Consider the following 17,121-nt stretch of genomic DNA (forward strand, 5'->3'; position numbering starts at 1 on the left):
CCACGGATCCTCTGTTTGGCTAGTGACAGTGTCTGTAATGGGCAACCTGCATCTTTCCGGGTGATGTTTCTCACCCGGAAGCGCAAGGCCTGGGTCTCACAAAGATGGACGGTGTCATCACTACCTTGTTCGACAGGAGATGCAAAGTCAATGACAGCAGCGGATGTCAGGGGGCTGGTGCTGTTTGTGACTCGATCAAGACTTCTCGTGGATGCAAAGCTCAGGTTGATGCACATAGGCGTACGTTATGGCAAAGCGCGCATCAAGAAACCTTACATTGCATTATATTGAGAGCGATATTGGACTTAATAAACATGCGACTAGAACTTGAGGCGCAAAGCTCTCCAAATAGTTAGACACTTCAGCCGCTTGCAACATCAAGACTTCAGAGTAGGACTTCATACCCTCGCAGATCTCTAGGCGGTGGGTTTGCCGGACATGTGTTGTCCATCGTGACCTCCGTGGCAGGGCATTGTGTGCTTTATCGGCCGGGAACGGGCTTGAAAAACGGTCCATTCCGCCGGAGCCGGTGTTTCCGTGGTCCGAGTGAGCCGCGGCGCAGCAAGGTCTCGCTGGATCTGACGTGTAAATCTACAAAGTCGCATCAGACCGCTGTAACCTTATATCTCGTCGCGAAGCTGTGGCGCCTGGGATGCCGATGAGACGTCGGTATAGCTGATGCACCAGAGAGAGACTTGGGGGTTCCGGTTCGTTTATTGAGCGGACATCAGCCAAGAAGTCTCCGTGCCGCCGGGATAGGACATCCTTGACGACGAGTCAGCGAGCGTTTAGTGAGCAGGACGCAGTGCCGCCGGCACTGAAAGCGAGGTAAAACAAGGTTCAGCCGGCGAACGTCTTGACTTATTGGCTTCCTTGGGGTGGGCCGTTGGCTCAGCCCGTTCGGATGCGAAGGATACTTGGATACCCGGATAGCGTTGAGGGCTGAACAGGGAGACGGAGACTTTGACAATCTAGACTTTGCGCTGCAATATCGTATTCGAGCAGGCTTTCGTATTGCGGCTATGCAAAGTAATTCGCAGACTCCAATGCCCAGCAACTCGTTGCAGCTTGCAGCTGGCACAGCTCCCGTTCCTCCCTACGCCTCGTGATTCTCGGTGCTCCATTTTGGAACAAGTGGGCGGGCACCATCTACGGAATGTGCTCCGGCCGACAGCCCCGTGGGTCCGGGGACGGGAGCTTCGAAAGCCCCTCACCGGTCGCAGCTTTGCGGACCGAGGAGCTGTGAAGTCTGCAGGCTTGCTTTCCGAAGACAGGGCTTGTCGATAAAGTCTGTTTGTGACAAAGCGATTGTGCGGGCGTCAGCTGCGTTGACAAATCCTCAGCCAAAGTGGCTCGGCGAGGCGCAAACAGCCCAAAAGATTTCAATGGCGCAACAGGCTGGACACTTGGCGTTGATAATCATGAGTGGCTTTGCGGGGTCAGCAGAGGAGAGGCCAAGGAGCCAAGCTTGGTGCTGTGGCTGAGGGCATGTGAAGATGAGAGAGGGAATGGGATGAAAGCTGAGGTACGATGAGAATATGGACGCATGAGAATTGCAAGATTGCGTCTCGATGACGCACCCTACGAACGAGTGACGAACTGTTTCGTGCTGTTCAAGCATTGGCAGATCAGCGCCATGCTCCTCCATCTCGTCAGCAAGGTCATCCATCCCAAGAGTCCAGGCCTCTTGGACGTCAAACCAAGCTTTGACCAGAGGATCCAATTTCGTCAGACTGTGGTCTTTGACTTTTGCTAGCAGTGCCGTCTGGTCATCTTTTAGACGGCGTCCGATGTGGCCTTCTCTGATGTGTCCACGGCGCCATGCAGAGCGCCACAGTGATCCCGATCCATCCTTGGCCTATTTCGAGAGAGGGTAAGAAACAAGGTAATGTAAAGTAAAGTTAGCTAGCGACCGGTACTGTCGGCTTCCGTAGTAGTCTCTTTTACACCTTTCAGTCTCATCTCGAATTCTTCCGCTCTTACGCACACCCTCGAAGAGACTTTGGCCTGAGTCGCCGCCCACTTGACCGAAAGTCGGGCGTCGACCAGAGAGTCCGGTGCGGAATCGGCCCCTGCACCACAACCCTTCTAGTGGCCCCATTCGCGGGAATAGACGGGAACTTTGAGATGAGGCCCGCCAGCGGTAAATGAGAAACGCAGCAGGCCCTGTGGGCTCGAGGGTTTCAAGCCTCAAGAAGGTTGGTTCATGGTTAGACCTGGGCAATCTTGGACTGGCGGAGGAGGGTTGTTGAAAGGAGGCACCGTCAAGACTCATCTGACATGTCTCGCACACCCAAACTTCCCGCGTCCTTCCCGCACCGTCACCGTCATTTGATCCAAGGTGCGCAAGTACCGAAGAGGGTTGGGGAGGGCGCATGTCTCAGTATCCAAGACACGAGCTAGCAACTGAACCCCTTCACCGCAGGTCATGAAGCCATTGAGATTGTTGCCCTGGCGAATCTGGGCCCTGGACGGTCGATTGTGGCCTTATCGCTCCATATCAGTGTGGCATCGCATCATCCGGTCACACTCTATGGTCGCCAGGGAGAAACACGCCCATCATTGCCCGTTGATAACCCACAACAAAACATTCAAAAAGTTTCAATGTTACCTTAAGCCTTATGCGTCGAGAAGAGAGAACACTTGACCGTACCCATTATCAACGTCGGATCCCTCCTTCTTGCCGGCAGGTGCCCATCCCGCGGCCTGGACGGATGCCACGGCCTCTCATCGCCTGACCACCGCAGCCACGCTCGTCCACGTCGGCCGTCTGTTTTCGTCCACTCGGAAACGCGAAGCTGACACCGCCATACCATCATGACACGACCAGGGGCGCTGGAAAGTTTCTTGCAGCGCCCATCCAGCTGCATCCACGTTCAAGATGCAAGGGGAGGGGGAGGGGGGGTCTTTTCCCATTCGCATGACACTTCCATAAGGTAAGGTAGTGTAAGTCGGGCGTGTATTGTACAGCACATACGCGGTTACACACACACAACGTACATTGTAATGTAGGTACACGAACAAGTACCTCGGGTCCTCGACACGAAACTGAAATTTGTTGACACATCGGAGAATTTCCATCATATTTTTTTTCCCTCGTTTAATTGTTTCTACTACGTAGGGACCAGTTCGATGTCACCAACAAAAATTCCTGCGTCGCAGGTCCAGTTCTTTTGCTCGCGTAGGACCCTTCAGGTTACCTGGCTCGGCCCTTTTTTGCACATTCTTCCCTTCGAAATCTCGAATTCTCAAATTCCCTTGAATCGATTCGTAGCTGGAAGGCCTCGTCTCCCCAAGTAGCTCCAAGAAGCAAGGCGAGAGAAGAAAAAAATTGCTTGGATGGACCCATTTAATGCCCAGTTCCGGACGCTGCCCGGGCCAGACGGAGCTCACAGCGCAACCCTCCCGGCCCCATCGTCATTACTCATTCTAGGTCGAATTACCTCAAAAGTACTACTTCTACTACTCCTTAGTCTCAGAGATATATGCGGCCATGGCTGGCTTTGTACCCTCAGCGCCCTGAGAGGTGTGCCACGAGTGCCTAGTGCCACACACACCCATCCCCCTTCCTTTTGCCTGACGGGCTGGCAATGGGCGTTGGCATGAGTAAGTATGGGTCGGCCTGGTTCCGTTGGGCGATGCCGCGGGTCTGATCGCCATCGGCTCTTCAGAATTTTAGGGCGTCTCGTCTCGAACGATCTGAGCTTTAGATTGGTGATCACTGCATAGGGTTCCGGCGCCCGCGGCTTATATAGTGGGCTTGGGTTCCCGTCGAACCGCTCTCTCGTCATATCCGTCAGATCCTATTTCTTGGTACGGCACTTGCTTTTTCGTCTGAACGGTTCCCCTATATTTACATCGGGCACCCATCGACACCTCACGTCAACAAGAAGCACAGACTCTTGCAAGACTACAAATACCAGCACCACGGTTCAAGCACACAGACATACCACCACATACCACCTTCATCTCAACATACACAACGACTCTTCTCTCACACGCACACCCGCAAACACATGCCGTTGCCCAACATGTTCGGCCGACAGACTCAGTTTCCCAAGCGCAGCGGCTCAGGCTACGCGTGGCCCGAGAGCGACAGCGAAGACGACATCGTCATCAGACCTTGCGCCACAAACGAGAAGGCCGATGCCACTGTCACCATGACCGAGTGCGTTCCGGGTCCGACGGCGGTGGAACAGGCTTCTCAACCCAGGCCCTCTCTCAGCGGCCGCCGCGCCTCTGCCGAGGACACCAATCTTCAAGAGCTCTGGGAATGCATGCTTGAGCTCCAGCAACAATACCACTGCTACAACTCGACGCGTATGGAGATTGCTGCGGACAGGGAGGATGCTATGGACATGATGCGTATGTTGATACCCACCTCCTCACTGCAAGAGCCCTTCACTAACACCATACTCAGCCACAAAGTATTGCATGGATATGCTCAATGACTCCATCGAGTCCCTCCCCGAAGAGGGTTGGAAGAAGCTCAGCAAGTTCCTCATCACCGACCTCGAGCACGCGCAAAAGTCACAGAAGTGGAAGTTCTGGAAGCACCTCTAGACTGCGCGCGCATGGACCGCCCAACTCTTGCATTCATCCTTTCTTTCAGCGAAGCGAATGGCTTTCGGCTCTGATTAGAATGATACCCCCTTTTTGGCCTTTTAAAAAAGTTTTGGTTTACGGTCAGGCGTCTCATCGGATATCCCCTGGTTCAATTATTCACATTTGGGTTGGTGGTTCTGGAGGCACGCAAGGTCATTTAGATTATTTAATTCATCACACAGTTCTCGTTTTGACACACTATGAGTTCTCATTACTCCATCCATGTGTCTTTTGTCATATGAACGCTCTCGCTTGACCAAAATGATGTCGTCAGGTCGTACGAGACCACACCTCATGGACTGCTCGGTGCGGGGTGCAGCAGATTTCGGCAGAAGCTTTAGGCCGCCGGCTCCGATTCCGGATCGTGAATGCCGATCGCGCGTTGGCGTGCTCACCAGTGTGACACGACATGCATATGCCATTACATCGCGGGGTCAAGATCAGGTAGGCCGGTGAGTCAGAGCGTTTCGGCGTGTGTACTCAAATGTGATGCTAGCTAAGTACCTCCTCAGCAAAGTACACAGCAAGTATCTCATCACGATGGTAAAAGTCAAGTCTCTGAATGGGGGAACTTGGGTAGCGTGCCTCGAGTCTAGTTGTGAATTCAGCTTTCATTAGCGCAGAACGTCAGTCATGAAGATAGTTGCAGGAAGATATTCATTGGTGTAAGCTCTCATTACAAGACAATTTAAATAAAACCAGAAACAAAACAATAGTCAATCTATACAGCCGCGGCCACTTCGACAGGTCCCTGTGGAAGCCGGCTGGCGGCAATGTTGCACTGCCGGAACAACCGCACCTCATTTTCCGCAAAGGCGCCGACCACAGAGTGAATCACCCCGCGGTTGTGGAAAATGACAAAATCACCCTGCTCCCAGTCGTGAGCGTACACGTTCTTGGGCGAGATGCCCGGGCGCTGCAGCCGGTGCACCGTCTCGCGCACCTCTGCCAGATCCTCGACTACCGTGCCGTCCGCCAAGTGCAGCTTCCGCACCGCCGAGGGGTGGACCTGCAAGGCCAGCCGGCCCGTGACGGGGTTCCGCCAGAGCATGGGCAGGATCTGGATCTTGTCCTCCTCGATGGGGGGCAGGTCGTTGAGCGGGACCTCCTTGCCCTCTGAGAGCATACCCAGGCCGGTGGAGCGGGATTTGGCGCTGCTCATCCACACGTAGGGGTGCGGCGCGTACTCCACCTTTGTCGTGCGGACGAACTCTTGGTCCTCGGGCGAGAGGTTATCGTACATGGCGTAGCCTGACACGAAGGCTGTGGTGCCCAGGGGCACTGTCAACTTCTCGTCGGTGCCGTCGTCGTAGCGGAGAGTTTGCTTGCGGCCGCCGGGCACGCGAACTGCCAGCAGAGTTGTTGCGACGGGTGGTGCGAGACCGTATAGCGCGGCGTCAATGTGCCAGCGGTAGAAACGTGTAAAGTCCAGATCGTCCTCTGCAGGGATGGTCGTGGCGTGGAATGTGCGGTGGTGAGGGTGTCTGAGCTGGACGTTCTTCAGGCCCTCGTACTCCTCGACGAAGCCATTGCCAATGACTTGGACCTGCGGCTGATGCGGGATGGTCTTCAGGTCGGGATGCAGGATGGAGCGCTTCGCGTCCAGCGTCTTGCCGTGACCGTAGTTCTCACCAGAATCAGGGTCGAACTTTTGTGTAATCTCAAATTGAGCCTTGGGGGATACGTGTCCCTGGTTCTTGATCACGAGAACTTGGTGCTTGAAGAGAGCTTCACGGATGACATCAAAGTCGGCATCTGCGAGCCGTCAGCCCCTGGTCCGAGTTGGCGACTTTTGTTGTGAAGCTTACCAGAGGAGGTTACCGATTTCACGGGTGTTCTCCCACTACTTGTACAACATCATTGCTTTCAGTGTAACACGCTTGCGTCATATCTTACCAGTGAGATTCTCAATATCAGCATTACTGACTGTAGCGCCAAAGTCAACAGCCGAGTCCGCGGCAGGGACAATGGGCTGGATGGTAATGCGAGAAGGAGTCTGTGATGAGGCCATTTCGTGATTGAAGTTCGGGCTTATTGTGCGATTCTTGATGATGTGTTGGTTTCGGTACAATTAGCAACAACCTTCCAATTTCTACTGAGAATGCGTGGGGTACTTCAGGGAATCTGAACAGGCTTTATGTCCTCTCAAAGACTAGGTGGTGGAGTCGTCGACTCGGATCCCGCCGATGCCCTACGGGTGAGTTTGTTATCTCACCCGCACCGGCCCACCCCGCACCTGAGTCTAGATAGTGGACTCCTATAGTACCTCGAGTGCTCAATAAGGTTGAGGTGTGGTGTGAAACACCGAATTGCGCATGTCCGGTTTACACCTCACTGGCTTAATTGGACGATGGCAACTGAAGGCGCTGTACAGGATGCATCTATCAAGTAGCGCCGTCAGCCTGTTGCTGACTGTAGTCTGATTTCTGACATCTGCTCGTGTACCCGAATGATAAGGTACTGAGTGAGTCCAACCAACATCGGCTTAGAGTCCCAACGCCGAGCCGCGAGTCCACCCCGCTACCCCGCCACTCCTCCATCCCACCTCCTCGTGCTCGGCTCCTAGAGGTACAGAATCCCGTATAGTTTTGGTTCTTTCTGCCACGAGCGATCCAGCAGGTGCTCGTGTGGCATACCCCAGTGCGCTCTCATATCCTCCGTCTCCTCGTTGTTGGTCGAACCATGTCGGTCTCCGCCCCTGTGCCGACTGAAGCGGACCGTGGCGTCGGAGGAAAGCGGCGGGAGGGTCAAGTCAACGCTCCGGCGCACTGTCTCTGCCAGAGGCAGGTTGTAGACCTGGGGGCCATCTCTCCCCGGTCAACGTGACTGGCTATGGCCCGTCTCGTTTATTGTCAAAGAACAGCGAGGGCGTGTCCGTAATGCTGTCGTTGCGTTTTGAATGCTGAACCTCACAATTGATATGACACGTAGACGGCTCCTCAGTGCTTCTTGACCTTGTCCATCCACTCCTTGGAAGCTTTGGTGCCGTCGTGAGCCTTTCGGAAAAGGCCTCGCTCCCACTCGTCTAGGCCACGGAGGAACTCCTCGCTCGAGCCCCCCACACCGTCATCGCCTCCTTTCCGGGCATGCAACGCGATCTCGGATGCGCGCGCTACAAAGGTCTTTCGCATGGTATCGCTGAGGTCGCGCTCCTCAAAAAGATCCAGAATGCGAGTGCCGAGTCCATAGAAGTGGGCGCTCTGGTCTCTGACTGGTACTGACCGCGCATCGGCCTTGAGTGCTTGCACAACTTGATTTGAAAGCGCGGAAGGGAGGTTCAACGTGACCGGAGCCTTGGAGTCTTCGGCGGTGCCCGTGTTGGCAAGGGCGAGCATCTCGGCTAGCCAGAGAGGGAGAGCAACATTTGTTCCTGCCTTTAACGAATGGGAGGGGTTATTGTCGAGGTATCCTAGGTCGGCGACATCGAGTTCGAATTTGCAGGGGACTTTCTGGGCCATTGTTAGCTATCGTCATCTATTGCACGAGTGTAATGGCAACGTGTAAATGGAGGAGAATCTCTAGGGAGCCACCGCATACCTCGGCATCTGTCAAAATGGCGTCAATATCGTAGTAGGACATTTTGGCTTCTCTTACAAACGAGTCTGCACCGTTGGGCTGTAACAGAGAAATACGACCAAGCTTGCGGGCTTTGGCTTGCGAAGCTTGACGCGTTCAACGCTGCCACAGACGCGATTCGACTTGGGCCCAGCCACACATCACCCCGCCATAATGCTACTATTGGTAAGGTAGAAGGCAGCCCAAGATGTGGCGGTGCACAGGCGGAAAACGCATCCAATAAGACGCGGCGGATTACCTAAGAACCATCCATTTTGGTAGATGACGACATCTCTCCACGTCTCTCATTCGCCAAAGCTACCTACCTTACCTTAAGTGGACGGGAGCCGCTGGAGCAACACGGGGAGAAGCGCAGAAGCGCTGAAGAGCGAGCCCGGCCAGCAACAGCTCGGTGGCCCGGGGCAGCTTTTCTGGAGATCCGAGCTCCCTCACCTAATAGCCGACCGAACCTCCCGCAATTGACATCATTCTGATATTTGCACCTGCATTTGTCAACTGTCAAGTCAACGTCAAAAGGTACCTCAACCCCCGCGCTCCTTCGCTGCCTTTCTCTCCAGCATCCCACAATCGTGAACAAAAGCCATTGGTACTGATCCAAAGACATAGAATACGGAAAATGTCGCCTACTCTCCTCCGCACCGCGCCCGTCCTCCGCACAGCTCTGCGAGCTGGCGCTGCTAAGCCGGCTGCTGCCATGGCCAGCACCAGCTTCGTCCGCGGCAAGGCTACTCTGCCCGACATTTCTTGTAAGTAGCGCCATGGTCTGGCCGTGTTCGTTGCAAGATGCAGACGCGCTAAACCCCTCCCTCTCCATGCAGACGACTACGGCGCTCTCGAGCCCTACATCTCGGCCCAGATCATGGAGCTTCACCACTCCAAGCACCACCAAACCTATGTCAATGGCCTCAACACCGCTCTCGAGACTGTCGAGGACGCCAATGCCAAGGGCGACTACGCCAAGGCTGCTGCCCAAGCTCCCTTGATCAACTTCCACGGCGGTGGCCACGTCAACCACTCTCTCTTCTGGGAGAACCTGGCCCCTGCCAGCAGAGATGGTGGTGGTGAACCCGATGGCAAATTGGCGGTACGTTATCATTTCGACATCACCCCCTCTTTTTGACTGTGAAATGGCACTGACACATTTCGCAGCAAGCCATCAAGAAGGACTTTGGCTCCTTCGACACCCTTCGCAAGCAGATCAACACCTCCCTGGCCGGCATCCAGGGCAGTGGTTGGGCCTGGCTGGTCAAGGACAAGACCAGCGGCACCCTTGGCGTCGTCACTCGCGCGAACCAGGACCCCGTCACCGGCAACCTCGAACCCCTCCTGGGCATTGACGCTTGGGAGCATGCCTACTACCTGCAGTACCAGAACCGCAAGGCCGAGTACTTCGACGCCATCTGGAACGTTGTCAACTGGAAGACTGTCGCCAAGCGCTTTGAGAAATAAACAAAATAACGGACACATGTACGATATGTCACTGTTGATACCTAGCAAGAAATTAGCATGTTCGATCGATATCATCCTGCCGAGCAACGGCATAGGAGGCTGTGATGGCCACCCGAATTTCAGCCACGAGAAAACTTCCGAAACCATTAATATATTTGTAGCTAAGGTAGTTGCGACAATGATATGATGTTGACTAATACAGAAAGAAACCTGACAAAATTAAGCACCGAACTCCTCGCTCTAGTCGTCAATATCTCAACTTCATCTCACGGTATTGGCAGGAATCCCATATCTGCCCACTTGCTACCATCAAAGTGGACATGCTTTAGCTGCCGGTTCATCTGAAAGAAGCAGTGACTGAGATCATGCGATGCCTCGAGAGGCACCTCCGGAGACGTTGCCGATGCAGCGGTAACACAAGCAAGATGCGTTGGGTTATCGGCCCCCTCAAAAACAGAATCCGTCTCCGGCCCCTTCCACCCTGTTGCGTCGTCCTCATACACATAGGAGATCTTGCCAGTCTTGGAGTCTTGATACAGGATCCACGTGTTAAGGGCATCCGACTTTTGGCCTCCGCTATCCAACCTAGCTACAGCGAAGCCAGCCATGGTGAAGTTCGAGTCAACAGTCACCGGCAGCTGGCCTGTCGAAGTGAGCTGCTGACCACCAGAAGATCGATCATAGTTCTGCAGATGGCCATCGGTGCTGCGGTATATAATACGGGCGCTCGATGAGGCTGTCTGGTCCCCGGCTGAATGAATCACTTCTCGGGGAAGAATCACTAGCGCCGAGCCGGGAGAGGCAGTGACTCCAACAGTCTTGGGCTCCTGGAACCTAGGCGACTTGTAGTCGTAGAAAACCTCCATGACGTCTCCGTCGCTGGCCTGGAGAATGGTGGACGGCCAGTACGATGCCATCTGTGTCCCTGTGTTGCTGATGGTATACCCGGCCTCGTTGACGCTGTCTGTCAGGCCTCCCCTCGAGAAGCCGTCGCGCCAATTGACGCCCAGGATTCTATCAGGCGATCCAATGTAAAAGACTTCAGCCTGCGGAATTACAGGCAAGGACTTCATGTGGCACCTTTAGTGAATGGACTGCCAATGAAGAGAAAAGGGGAATACGAACATCAACGGGCTTGGTCCAAAGCTGACCTGCGCCGAAAGGAGAGCCCACCTTGGGGGCCGCGCCAGCTTCCATAGGCGACGTCCAGTTTTGATAGATGGTCATGTATTGAGACCGTCTCAACGAATTGTCCGGGCCTTGAAAGAAGACTTGCAGGGTAATGTCGGATCCATATCGCCATCCGACAGCTGATAAAGCCGAGTTTTGCATGATCTTCGTAGCGTTCGTCGACGGCGTATCTCCGCTTACGGACCCTGGGACGCCCGCCTTCGATTGTTGGTTTCGGTTCGCCGTCACTCTCCAAGCGACCACGCCGCCGATAACACCTCCGAGAACCAAGACGACCAGAGCCACAATGATTGCGATACACCATGGGAATCGTCGAGCAGGCCGCTGGGTCTCTTGTCCTCCAACATGGCCTCCAACATTGCCTCCCTGGGCTAGGGAAGAGTAGCCATTGGCCAACGTTTTGTGCTCATCGTAGCCGGTGCCGTTCTGGGAGGGAGCTTGCCAGTGAGGCGTTCTATCATCGAGGAATATAGGAGTGTCGTCGTATTCGGAGGATACCTCGAGTCCTGGTTGAGCAGATCGTGCTGAATGATCCATCTTGGAGAGAGCCTGGCAAGTGAACGGCTAGGGTGGAAGTTATTCCTTTCTTCTGGAGTAAAACGAGTGTGGGAAAGCTTGAGATGTCAGAAACTCTCGGAACTCCAGGAGATCAAAACCAGAACAAGCGGAGACCGATGGTGGATTTCTTGCAGTATGTATACCTCAGCTCCCAACCGACCCCACGCTAAGGCAAGGCTTCGCTTATGTCGTCTCGACTTATTTGAACAACTCTCCGAAGTGACGGAAAGACACCGCAGGGGCTACCGCGCCAGGCTCGAGCCAGCAAAAGTCTTTTATCCTCCTACTCCACGATGAAGGCCACCTACATGTAACGAGAGGTCAGAACGGCATCAGGCCCAAGGCTCGACACCAAGACACGGGCCAAGATCTGCAGCTGTGCCATCTCACCAGCAGGAGACGGGATGCCAGGTTACAGCAGACATCACCACGCCCCCTGCTCCCCTGGTGTTGAGGTTGCCTCAAGAGAGTTTTTATTCGTTCAAAGGCAGGGGCTCATTTGGCGCGTATGGATCCTGAAGTCCACTTCAGATCAATAAAGACACATAACTGGGGAGACGCGGCGCCAAGGGGGGCGGCACAGCAGGGTCTCTAATCGCAGCCTCTTGCATCCTACAGCTATTAGGGCTGGGCTAACTGAGGTGATAACTTGACACGTTGAGTAATCAAACACCACCCGAGGATAGGTTGTTTATATCAGGATACCAAAGTCAATCCTTTTTCAGCGTTCCAACTTCCATCGCTCTGCTGGTTTCGATGAAAGTGAGCCTTGCGGTGGGGTTGGAAGCACCAGGCCGGGACCCCTGGCTGATCCACTCACAGGCAACGAGCTGACAAGATTGAATTAACCTTGTTCTTGAACGAAAACGGGTCTGGTACTGGATGGTGATTAGTGATCTCTCTTTTGAGAGTCTTTCTCCATTCTTAATTGAGGCCGATTGATGGATGCCGCTCTACGAAGTACCCTGCGTTGCTACGTCGACTCCCAAACTCCGGTTTCCCGGAATTACACCCTTTGTCTAGACGAACGCCAAACGTACAAGTGAGCTTTGGACAACATCAAAACTATTCTGGTCATTGACCTTCGTGACCGCCGTACAGAGAAAACCGCGGTCCTGTCATGCGTTGGTTCGAGGAAAGTGTATAAATGCACCATGGCGCCACCTCTGGTCGATCGGCGAAGGATTCGTCAAAAAGCCTTGTGGTACAAAAGACCAACTGCCTCATCATGTGGGCAGGTCAGGCAGAACCAAATGATTCGGATCGTCGGCACGTTTAGGCTTCGTCAAAATAAAAGATATACAAGAACAGCGGCTTCCGGCTACTTGAGTTCAAAGCTGCTGACATCGAAGTAACATATTCCTTAAGCCTCGACCAACCTACCTCGACCAACCTACCTCGCCCTCCTTACCAGTTTTCAATTTTGAAAAGCATCCGTACCGTCATCATGCCCCTATGCAACCTTTGCAGCTCCATCTCTTGGGAAGATCTCCCTCCCTTCCCAAATGAAGACTTTATGAAGACGTTGAGCGGCTATCCACGGTTCCATCACCTGGTGTTGAAGAGTCATTTGCTTGAGAAAGACACGCCTATCAAAAAGTTTGGCGTCCAGTATCATGCCAGCCTGGAAAGTCTTCGTCAAGCCGCTTCTGGCGGATGCGAGCTCTGCCAAGTCATCGAGAAAGAAGCCGATGCACTGATAGAGGAGATTGCAGGCCTTCCCGAGCCAAGACACGGTGTGATGCAGACCGAGCCCAGCTGGGATATGTGGTTGACGAAGCGCTCGGAACCCAAAGTCTCCGGCGATGGATTCTGGGTCGTGAATAGAAGCTCTTGGGAGAGTGACAAGTGGCTAATCCCCATCGCGTCCATTGGCTTCAGTTCCGACGAAGGTGAGTCTCTCTCGACTACATAGTCAACTTGAATCTTTTGATCTACGTGCTCAATTCGAGATTTAGATGATCCTCGCTCTGCCGGCTCTTCCGATCGTGTGTTGAGAGAGGTCCCAGACGAGACAACACTCCGCCGAGCCGTTGAATGGCTCGAAACGTGCAACGGCCATGAGTATTGCAGCACTCATGGGAAATCTCCTCTGCCGAGTCGTCTCCTCGAAGTTGGAACTTTCGAATCCGAACCCATCATCAAACTCGTCGAGCCAGACGCTGGTCTTTTCGATCGGTATATCACTCTCAGCTACCGCTGGGGCCAAGAGTCGAAGCACTTCACAACCACCAGTGAGACGCTGCAAGCCCGCAAAGAAGGCATCTTGATGGAACACCTGCCACAGACTCTCCAAGATGCAGTTTTCATAACTCGAACACTCGGAGTACGGTACCTATGGATCGACAGCCTGTGTATTTGCCAGAACGATCTGAAAGACTGGGAGCGAGAGTCAGCTCAAATGGCCGCAGTCTACTCCAATTCGTATCTGACTCTTGCAGCCACGAAATCCTCTGATGTTAACGGAGGCCTTCTCTCTCCTCGAAAGAAAAGATCATACATAAGGCTCCCTCGGGGAAGTTCAAGCAACGAAGACCAGGTCGTGCTTGCTTCTATACTACCTCTACACAAAGAAATCATCCACGAGTACCACCTGAAGATGGAAGAGGAGCCTCTGACGAAAAGAGCTTGGGTTTTCCAGGAACGCGTTCTTGCGCGGAGAATACTACATTTTGGGAGCGAGCAAATGTACTGGGAATGTCTCGAAGGTTTTCAAGCCGAAGAAGGCCTCAAACTCCCGCACCGACTTCCTTGTGTCAATCCTGACCCGGACGTCATAGCTCACGTGGAAAAGCGTGCCGAGGAGCGAGCAGAACAGCACAAAGACTTCAACCGCTCTGCATCTTCTCTGAAGTCTTGGCCTCGCATTTTGTGTGAGTACGGCCCCCGAGAGTTGACAAATCCTGCAGACAAATTGCCTGCATTCTCCGGCGTGGCGAAGACTTTTAGCAAGATACTCGACGATGAGTATCTAGCTGGATTATGGCGAGGGTCTTTGATCGAGGGGTTGTGTTGGCAGCCACTGAGCTGCAAGCCCGCTTCGGGAGGTTATCGCGCTCCATCCTGGTCCTGGGCCTCAGTCGACGGTATCCCCGGGACAGGATTTGTGGGGGAGATCGAACCTCTTGCCACGATCCTCGAGGCCAAGGTCGAAATTGACGGCGAAAACCCCTTCGGTCGCGTCAAGGACGGCTGGATCAAGCTCGAGGCTCCGCTTGTCAAGATGGTCGTGTCTGACAACAAAGGCCCAACGGGACACATCCTCCTGAGAACTGAGAAGGGCGAGACTGACTTGTACGCAATGCTGGACACGATTGACCGGGACTATGCTGCCAGCGCGAAGCTGCTCAAGTCGATGGACCTGCGGGCTGTGGTTCTGGCTTTTACTTATGGAACTCCTTTCGAGGCCGATCCCGAGCGGAAGCACCCCTGTGCACAAGCCCTTCTTGTGATCCCATCCGAAGACCGGCCGGGTTGTATGAAGAGAGTCGGGATGCTAGTAGGGGGCGGAGCAGCCTTTGGAGCAGACCTGCTAGCTTCTGTGAGGTCTACCACCACCCTGATCTAGCTTGCGTGGAAGCGTAGCATTTGTCTCAATCTCTCTGCTTTCACTCTAATGTTGTGTAGTTTCGCTTGCAAAACTGTAGCTTATACGTGAAGCAGCGTAGCGCCAAGTGGAGTTCCATTTTGGTTTAATTACTTTGAGTTAATAGTGACTCACTGAATTGCATGATTTACCCAAAAGCTAGCTGGAGGAATACGGTGTGTTGTTTGCATCAAGTGGGAAGCTGTTGAAGAGCATAGGAACGTGGCTCATTTTGATGGAGTAGTAGAGGATGGATCACTCGAGTCAACCAAGATACTCGACCTACGCATCCGCTCATGCCTTGTTGTTATTAATAGTAAGCCAAAGAAGCCATCTGATCAAGAAGATGACCGTTGGTTCATCATACTCTATAGGCTGGCGGTGTCTATGTCTGTACGATTGCTTCCCGCAATAATCAGGCTTCGTGACCAAGATAAGGGACGCCTGCAGGACAAGAAAGTGCAGTGTAGGGTATCATCCATATATATCAATATTAAAATCTGAACGTCATGTTGTTATGCTATGTTGCTACGCTCTGGGGCACATTTAATTGAAATAGGCACCCAGGTATATAAAACCTTTCTAGGGAGAAGTCATGTAGTGCGCTGGGTTGCCCGGTCTCGCCGGTGTGGAGTGCCGCACACTAACCTCCACTGTTTTGTTGATTCCTCCCAGTGATGTTGGTTCGATCCCATAGAGACCGATGTTGGATCTGAACGGGCCAGCGCTGAAGATATCTTCCTGGGAGCTTGTTCTCCTTCCACCGCGAACCTCAACCAGCCTCTCGCTGTTTTGTGTAGCAGTACACCAATCATTCTGCTTCTGATATGACGAAAAACCTCGAAGCGGCGGTCGTCTTGGTTGTGCAGGATGATAGACGTGTGTCGTGACGACAAGTTTGGATGCCAGGATATCAATGCTAGTATGCCATGGTTGTCAGCAGCAGCATGCACTACACGGGGGCGTATCGGGTTACCACTCACAACATGACTACTGGAAATAGACATTCTAGGGTGTATGCGAAGCGATCAATTTGGCTGGCTGCATTCGTAGCACTCTGGGCGGCAATCTGAGAAGAATACGTAACGGCTCTCATTGTCCCAATCAAGGCCAGTGTCGCAAGCCGGACTTCAGTGCTTCGCATAAGATATTTGAACAGACCTCCCTTCAGAGCTGCCCTCAAGGATGTCGACTTCACTTCAGCGAACGTCTTGAGTAAGAAGAAGGAGCTCAGACATTCGAGCGAAGCTATCAGCACAAAGTAACCGATGTGTAGACTGTTGACAGTGCTCTGTAAGTCCGTATTACCTCTCAAGATGAATTTTGCTCGCGAGACGGCGATCATGATGCGTATTGATATAATCGAAAGAACCATGAGCCAAAACAAGATGTTGAAGGCTTTCCATCCCAGGTCCTTTAAGATCTTTCGGAGGAGGACGTAACTGTAGAAGGACAAGCCGACTTCTTGTATCTGAAAGAGAGGTGAGTGATGTGATTATACGTAGGTTTTCGACCTTACCATCCAAAATATATCACCAAACACCGAGGCGATAGCTTTGCTTTTGAGGGAATACGAATCATCATAAAAGGCGTAATAGCAAAGCCCATTTGCAATAGCGCCAGCGATTGACGATATGATCGGCACCACAGTAATTTGGGAGAAGGTCGTAATTCCGACGATGAGGAAGCCAAGAAACACGTTCGCGGCGCCGATGGTACTCAGAATCGACCAGCTTAACTCGAAATATACCGGCAGGAGCGGCGTCGACATAATGGCGCTACTTGAGCAACTAAATGTCGGCTCATATGTCGCATGGCGGTTGCGGATGTGGAAGAGATTAGAGAAGTGTGCTACTTAGAACACATTAAGACCAATCTCGCGCTGGGGGGGCTTTCTCTGGCAAACCTGATGGCATCAGCTGGTGGTCAATCCGTAGGGCGACTTCCTCAAGTCGCGCAGGGTGTCAGAAAAATGCACTCTGGAACCTTCTCTCGGGAATTGCTCGGCACAAGGCGAATCGTTTCTAAGTCGGGCAGCTTTGGCGATATCAAAAGCTTCCGAGACGTGCCCATCATGGTCGACCCTTGTCGTCTACCACTGCAGCCGAAGTTTCTTGTGAAACTAAAGGATGATAGGCTTGGCCTTTGCTTCAACA

At 53.2% G+C, this 17,121-nt stretch overlaps 8 protein-coding genes across 8 annotated transcripts; 3 read left to right on the plus strand and 5 right to left on the minus strand.

Annotated features, from left to right (window-relative positions):
- Positions 1–2,727: 2,727 nt before the first annotated feature.
- Positions 2,728–3,081, minus strand: CORC01_09727 (uncharacterized protein; the record flags this gene model as incomplete). The annotated part of the gene is made up of 1 exon (XM_022621356.1): positions 2,728–3,081. The coding sequence occupies one exon, from the start codon at positions 3,079–3,081 to the stop codon at positions 2,728–2,730; it is 354 nt and encodes a 117-aa protein (XP_022472095.1).
- Positions 3,082–3,800: 719 nt separating this feature from the next.
- Positions 3,801–4,563, plus strand: CORC01_09728 (uncharacterized protein; the record flags this gene model as incomplete). Its single annotated transcript, XM_022621357.1, has 2 exons — positions 3,801–4,365; positions 4,421–4,563. Coding segments are annotated over 2 exons (708 nt in total), but the record flags the coding sequence as incomplete, so codon positions are not given.
- Positions 4,564–5,326: 763 nt separating this feature from the next.
- Positions 5,327–6,616, minus strand: CORC01_09729 (TfdA family Taurine catabolism dioxygenase TauD; the record flags this gene model as incomplete). The annotated part of the gene is made up of 2 exons (XM_022621358.1): positions 5,327–6,360; positions 6,502–6,616. The coding sequence occupies 2 exons, from the start codon at positions 6,614–6,616 to the stop codon at positions 5,327–5,329; spliced, it is 1,149 nt and encodes a 382-aa protein (XP_022472097.1).
- A 928-nt stretch (positions 6,617–7,544) lies between these two features.
- Positions 7,545–8,184, minus strand: CORC01_09730 (DNA replication complex GINS protein psf-3; the record flags this gene model as incomplete). Its single annotated transcript, XM_022621359.1, has 2 exons — positions 7,545–8,054; positions 8,143–8,184. 2 exons carry the CDS (start codon positions 8,182–8,184, stop codon positions 7,545–7,547), a joined length of 552 nt encoding a protein of 183 aa, XP_022472098.1.
- A 613-nt stretch (positions 8,185–8,797) lies between these two features.
- Positions 8,798–9,630, plus strand: CORC01_09731 (iron/manganese superoxide dismutase; the record flags this gene model as incomplete). Its single annotated transcript, XM_022621360.1, has 3 exons — positions 8,798–8,927; positions 9,000–9,265; positions 9,331–9,630. The coding sequence occupies 3 exons, from the start codon at positions 8,798–8,800 to the stop codon at positions 9,628–9,630; spliced, it is 696 nt and encodes a 231-aa protein (XP_022472099.1).
- Positions 9,631–9,896: 266 nt separating this feature from the next.
- Positions 9,897–11,358, minus strand: CORC01_09732 (uncharacterized protein; the record flags this gene model as incomplete). The annotated part of the gene is made up of 2 exons (XM_022621361.1): positions 9,897–10,676; positions 10,756–11,358. 2 exons carry the CDS (start codon positions 11,356–11,358, stop codon positions 9,897–9,899), a joined length of 1,383 nt encoding a protein of 460 aa, XP_022472100.1.
- A 1,468-nt stretch (positions 11,359–12,826) lies between these two features.
- Positions 12,827–14,947, plus strand: CORC01_09733 (HET domain-containing protein; the record flags this gene model as incomplete). Its single annotated transcript, XM_022621362.1, has 2 exons — positions 12,827–13,271; positions 13,338–14,947. The coding sequence occupies 2 exons, from the start codon at positions 12,827–12,829 to the stop codon at positions 14,945–14,947; spliced, it is 2,055 nt and encodes a 684-aa protein (XP_022472101.1).
- Positions 14,948–15,547: 600 nt separating this feature from the next.
- Positions 15,548–16,736, minus strand: CORC01_09734 (uncharacterized protein; the record flags this gene model as incomplete). The annotated part of the gene is made up of 3 exons (XM_022621363.1): positions 15,548–15,884; positions 15,949–16,436; positions 16,485–16,736. 3 exons carry the CDS (start codon positions 16,734–16,736, stop codon positions 15,548–15,550), a joined length of 1,077 nt encoding a protein of 358 aa, XP_022472102.1.
- Between the last annotated feature and the right edge of the window lie 385 nt (positions 16,737–17,121).

This window comes from Colletotrichum orchidophilum (assembly GCF_001831195.1).
Source record: "Colletotrichum orchidophilum strain IMI 309357 chromosome Unknown Scaffold_90.1, whole genome shotgun sequence".
Classification (NCBI taxonomy): Eukaryota; Fungi; Ascomycota; class Sordariomycetes; order Glomerellales; family Glomerellaceae; genus Colletotrichum; species Colletotrichum orchidophilum.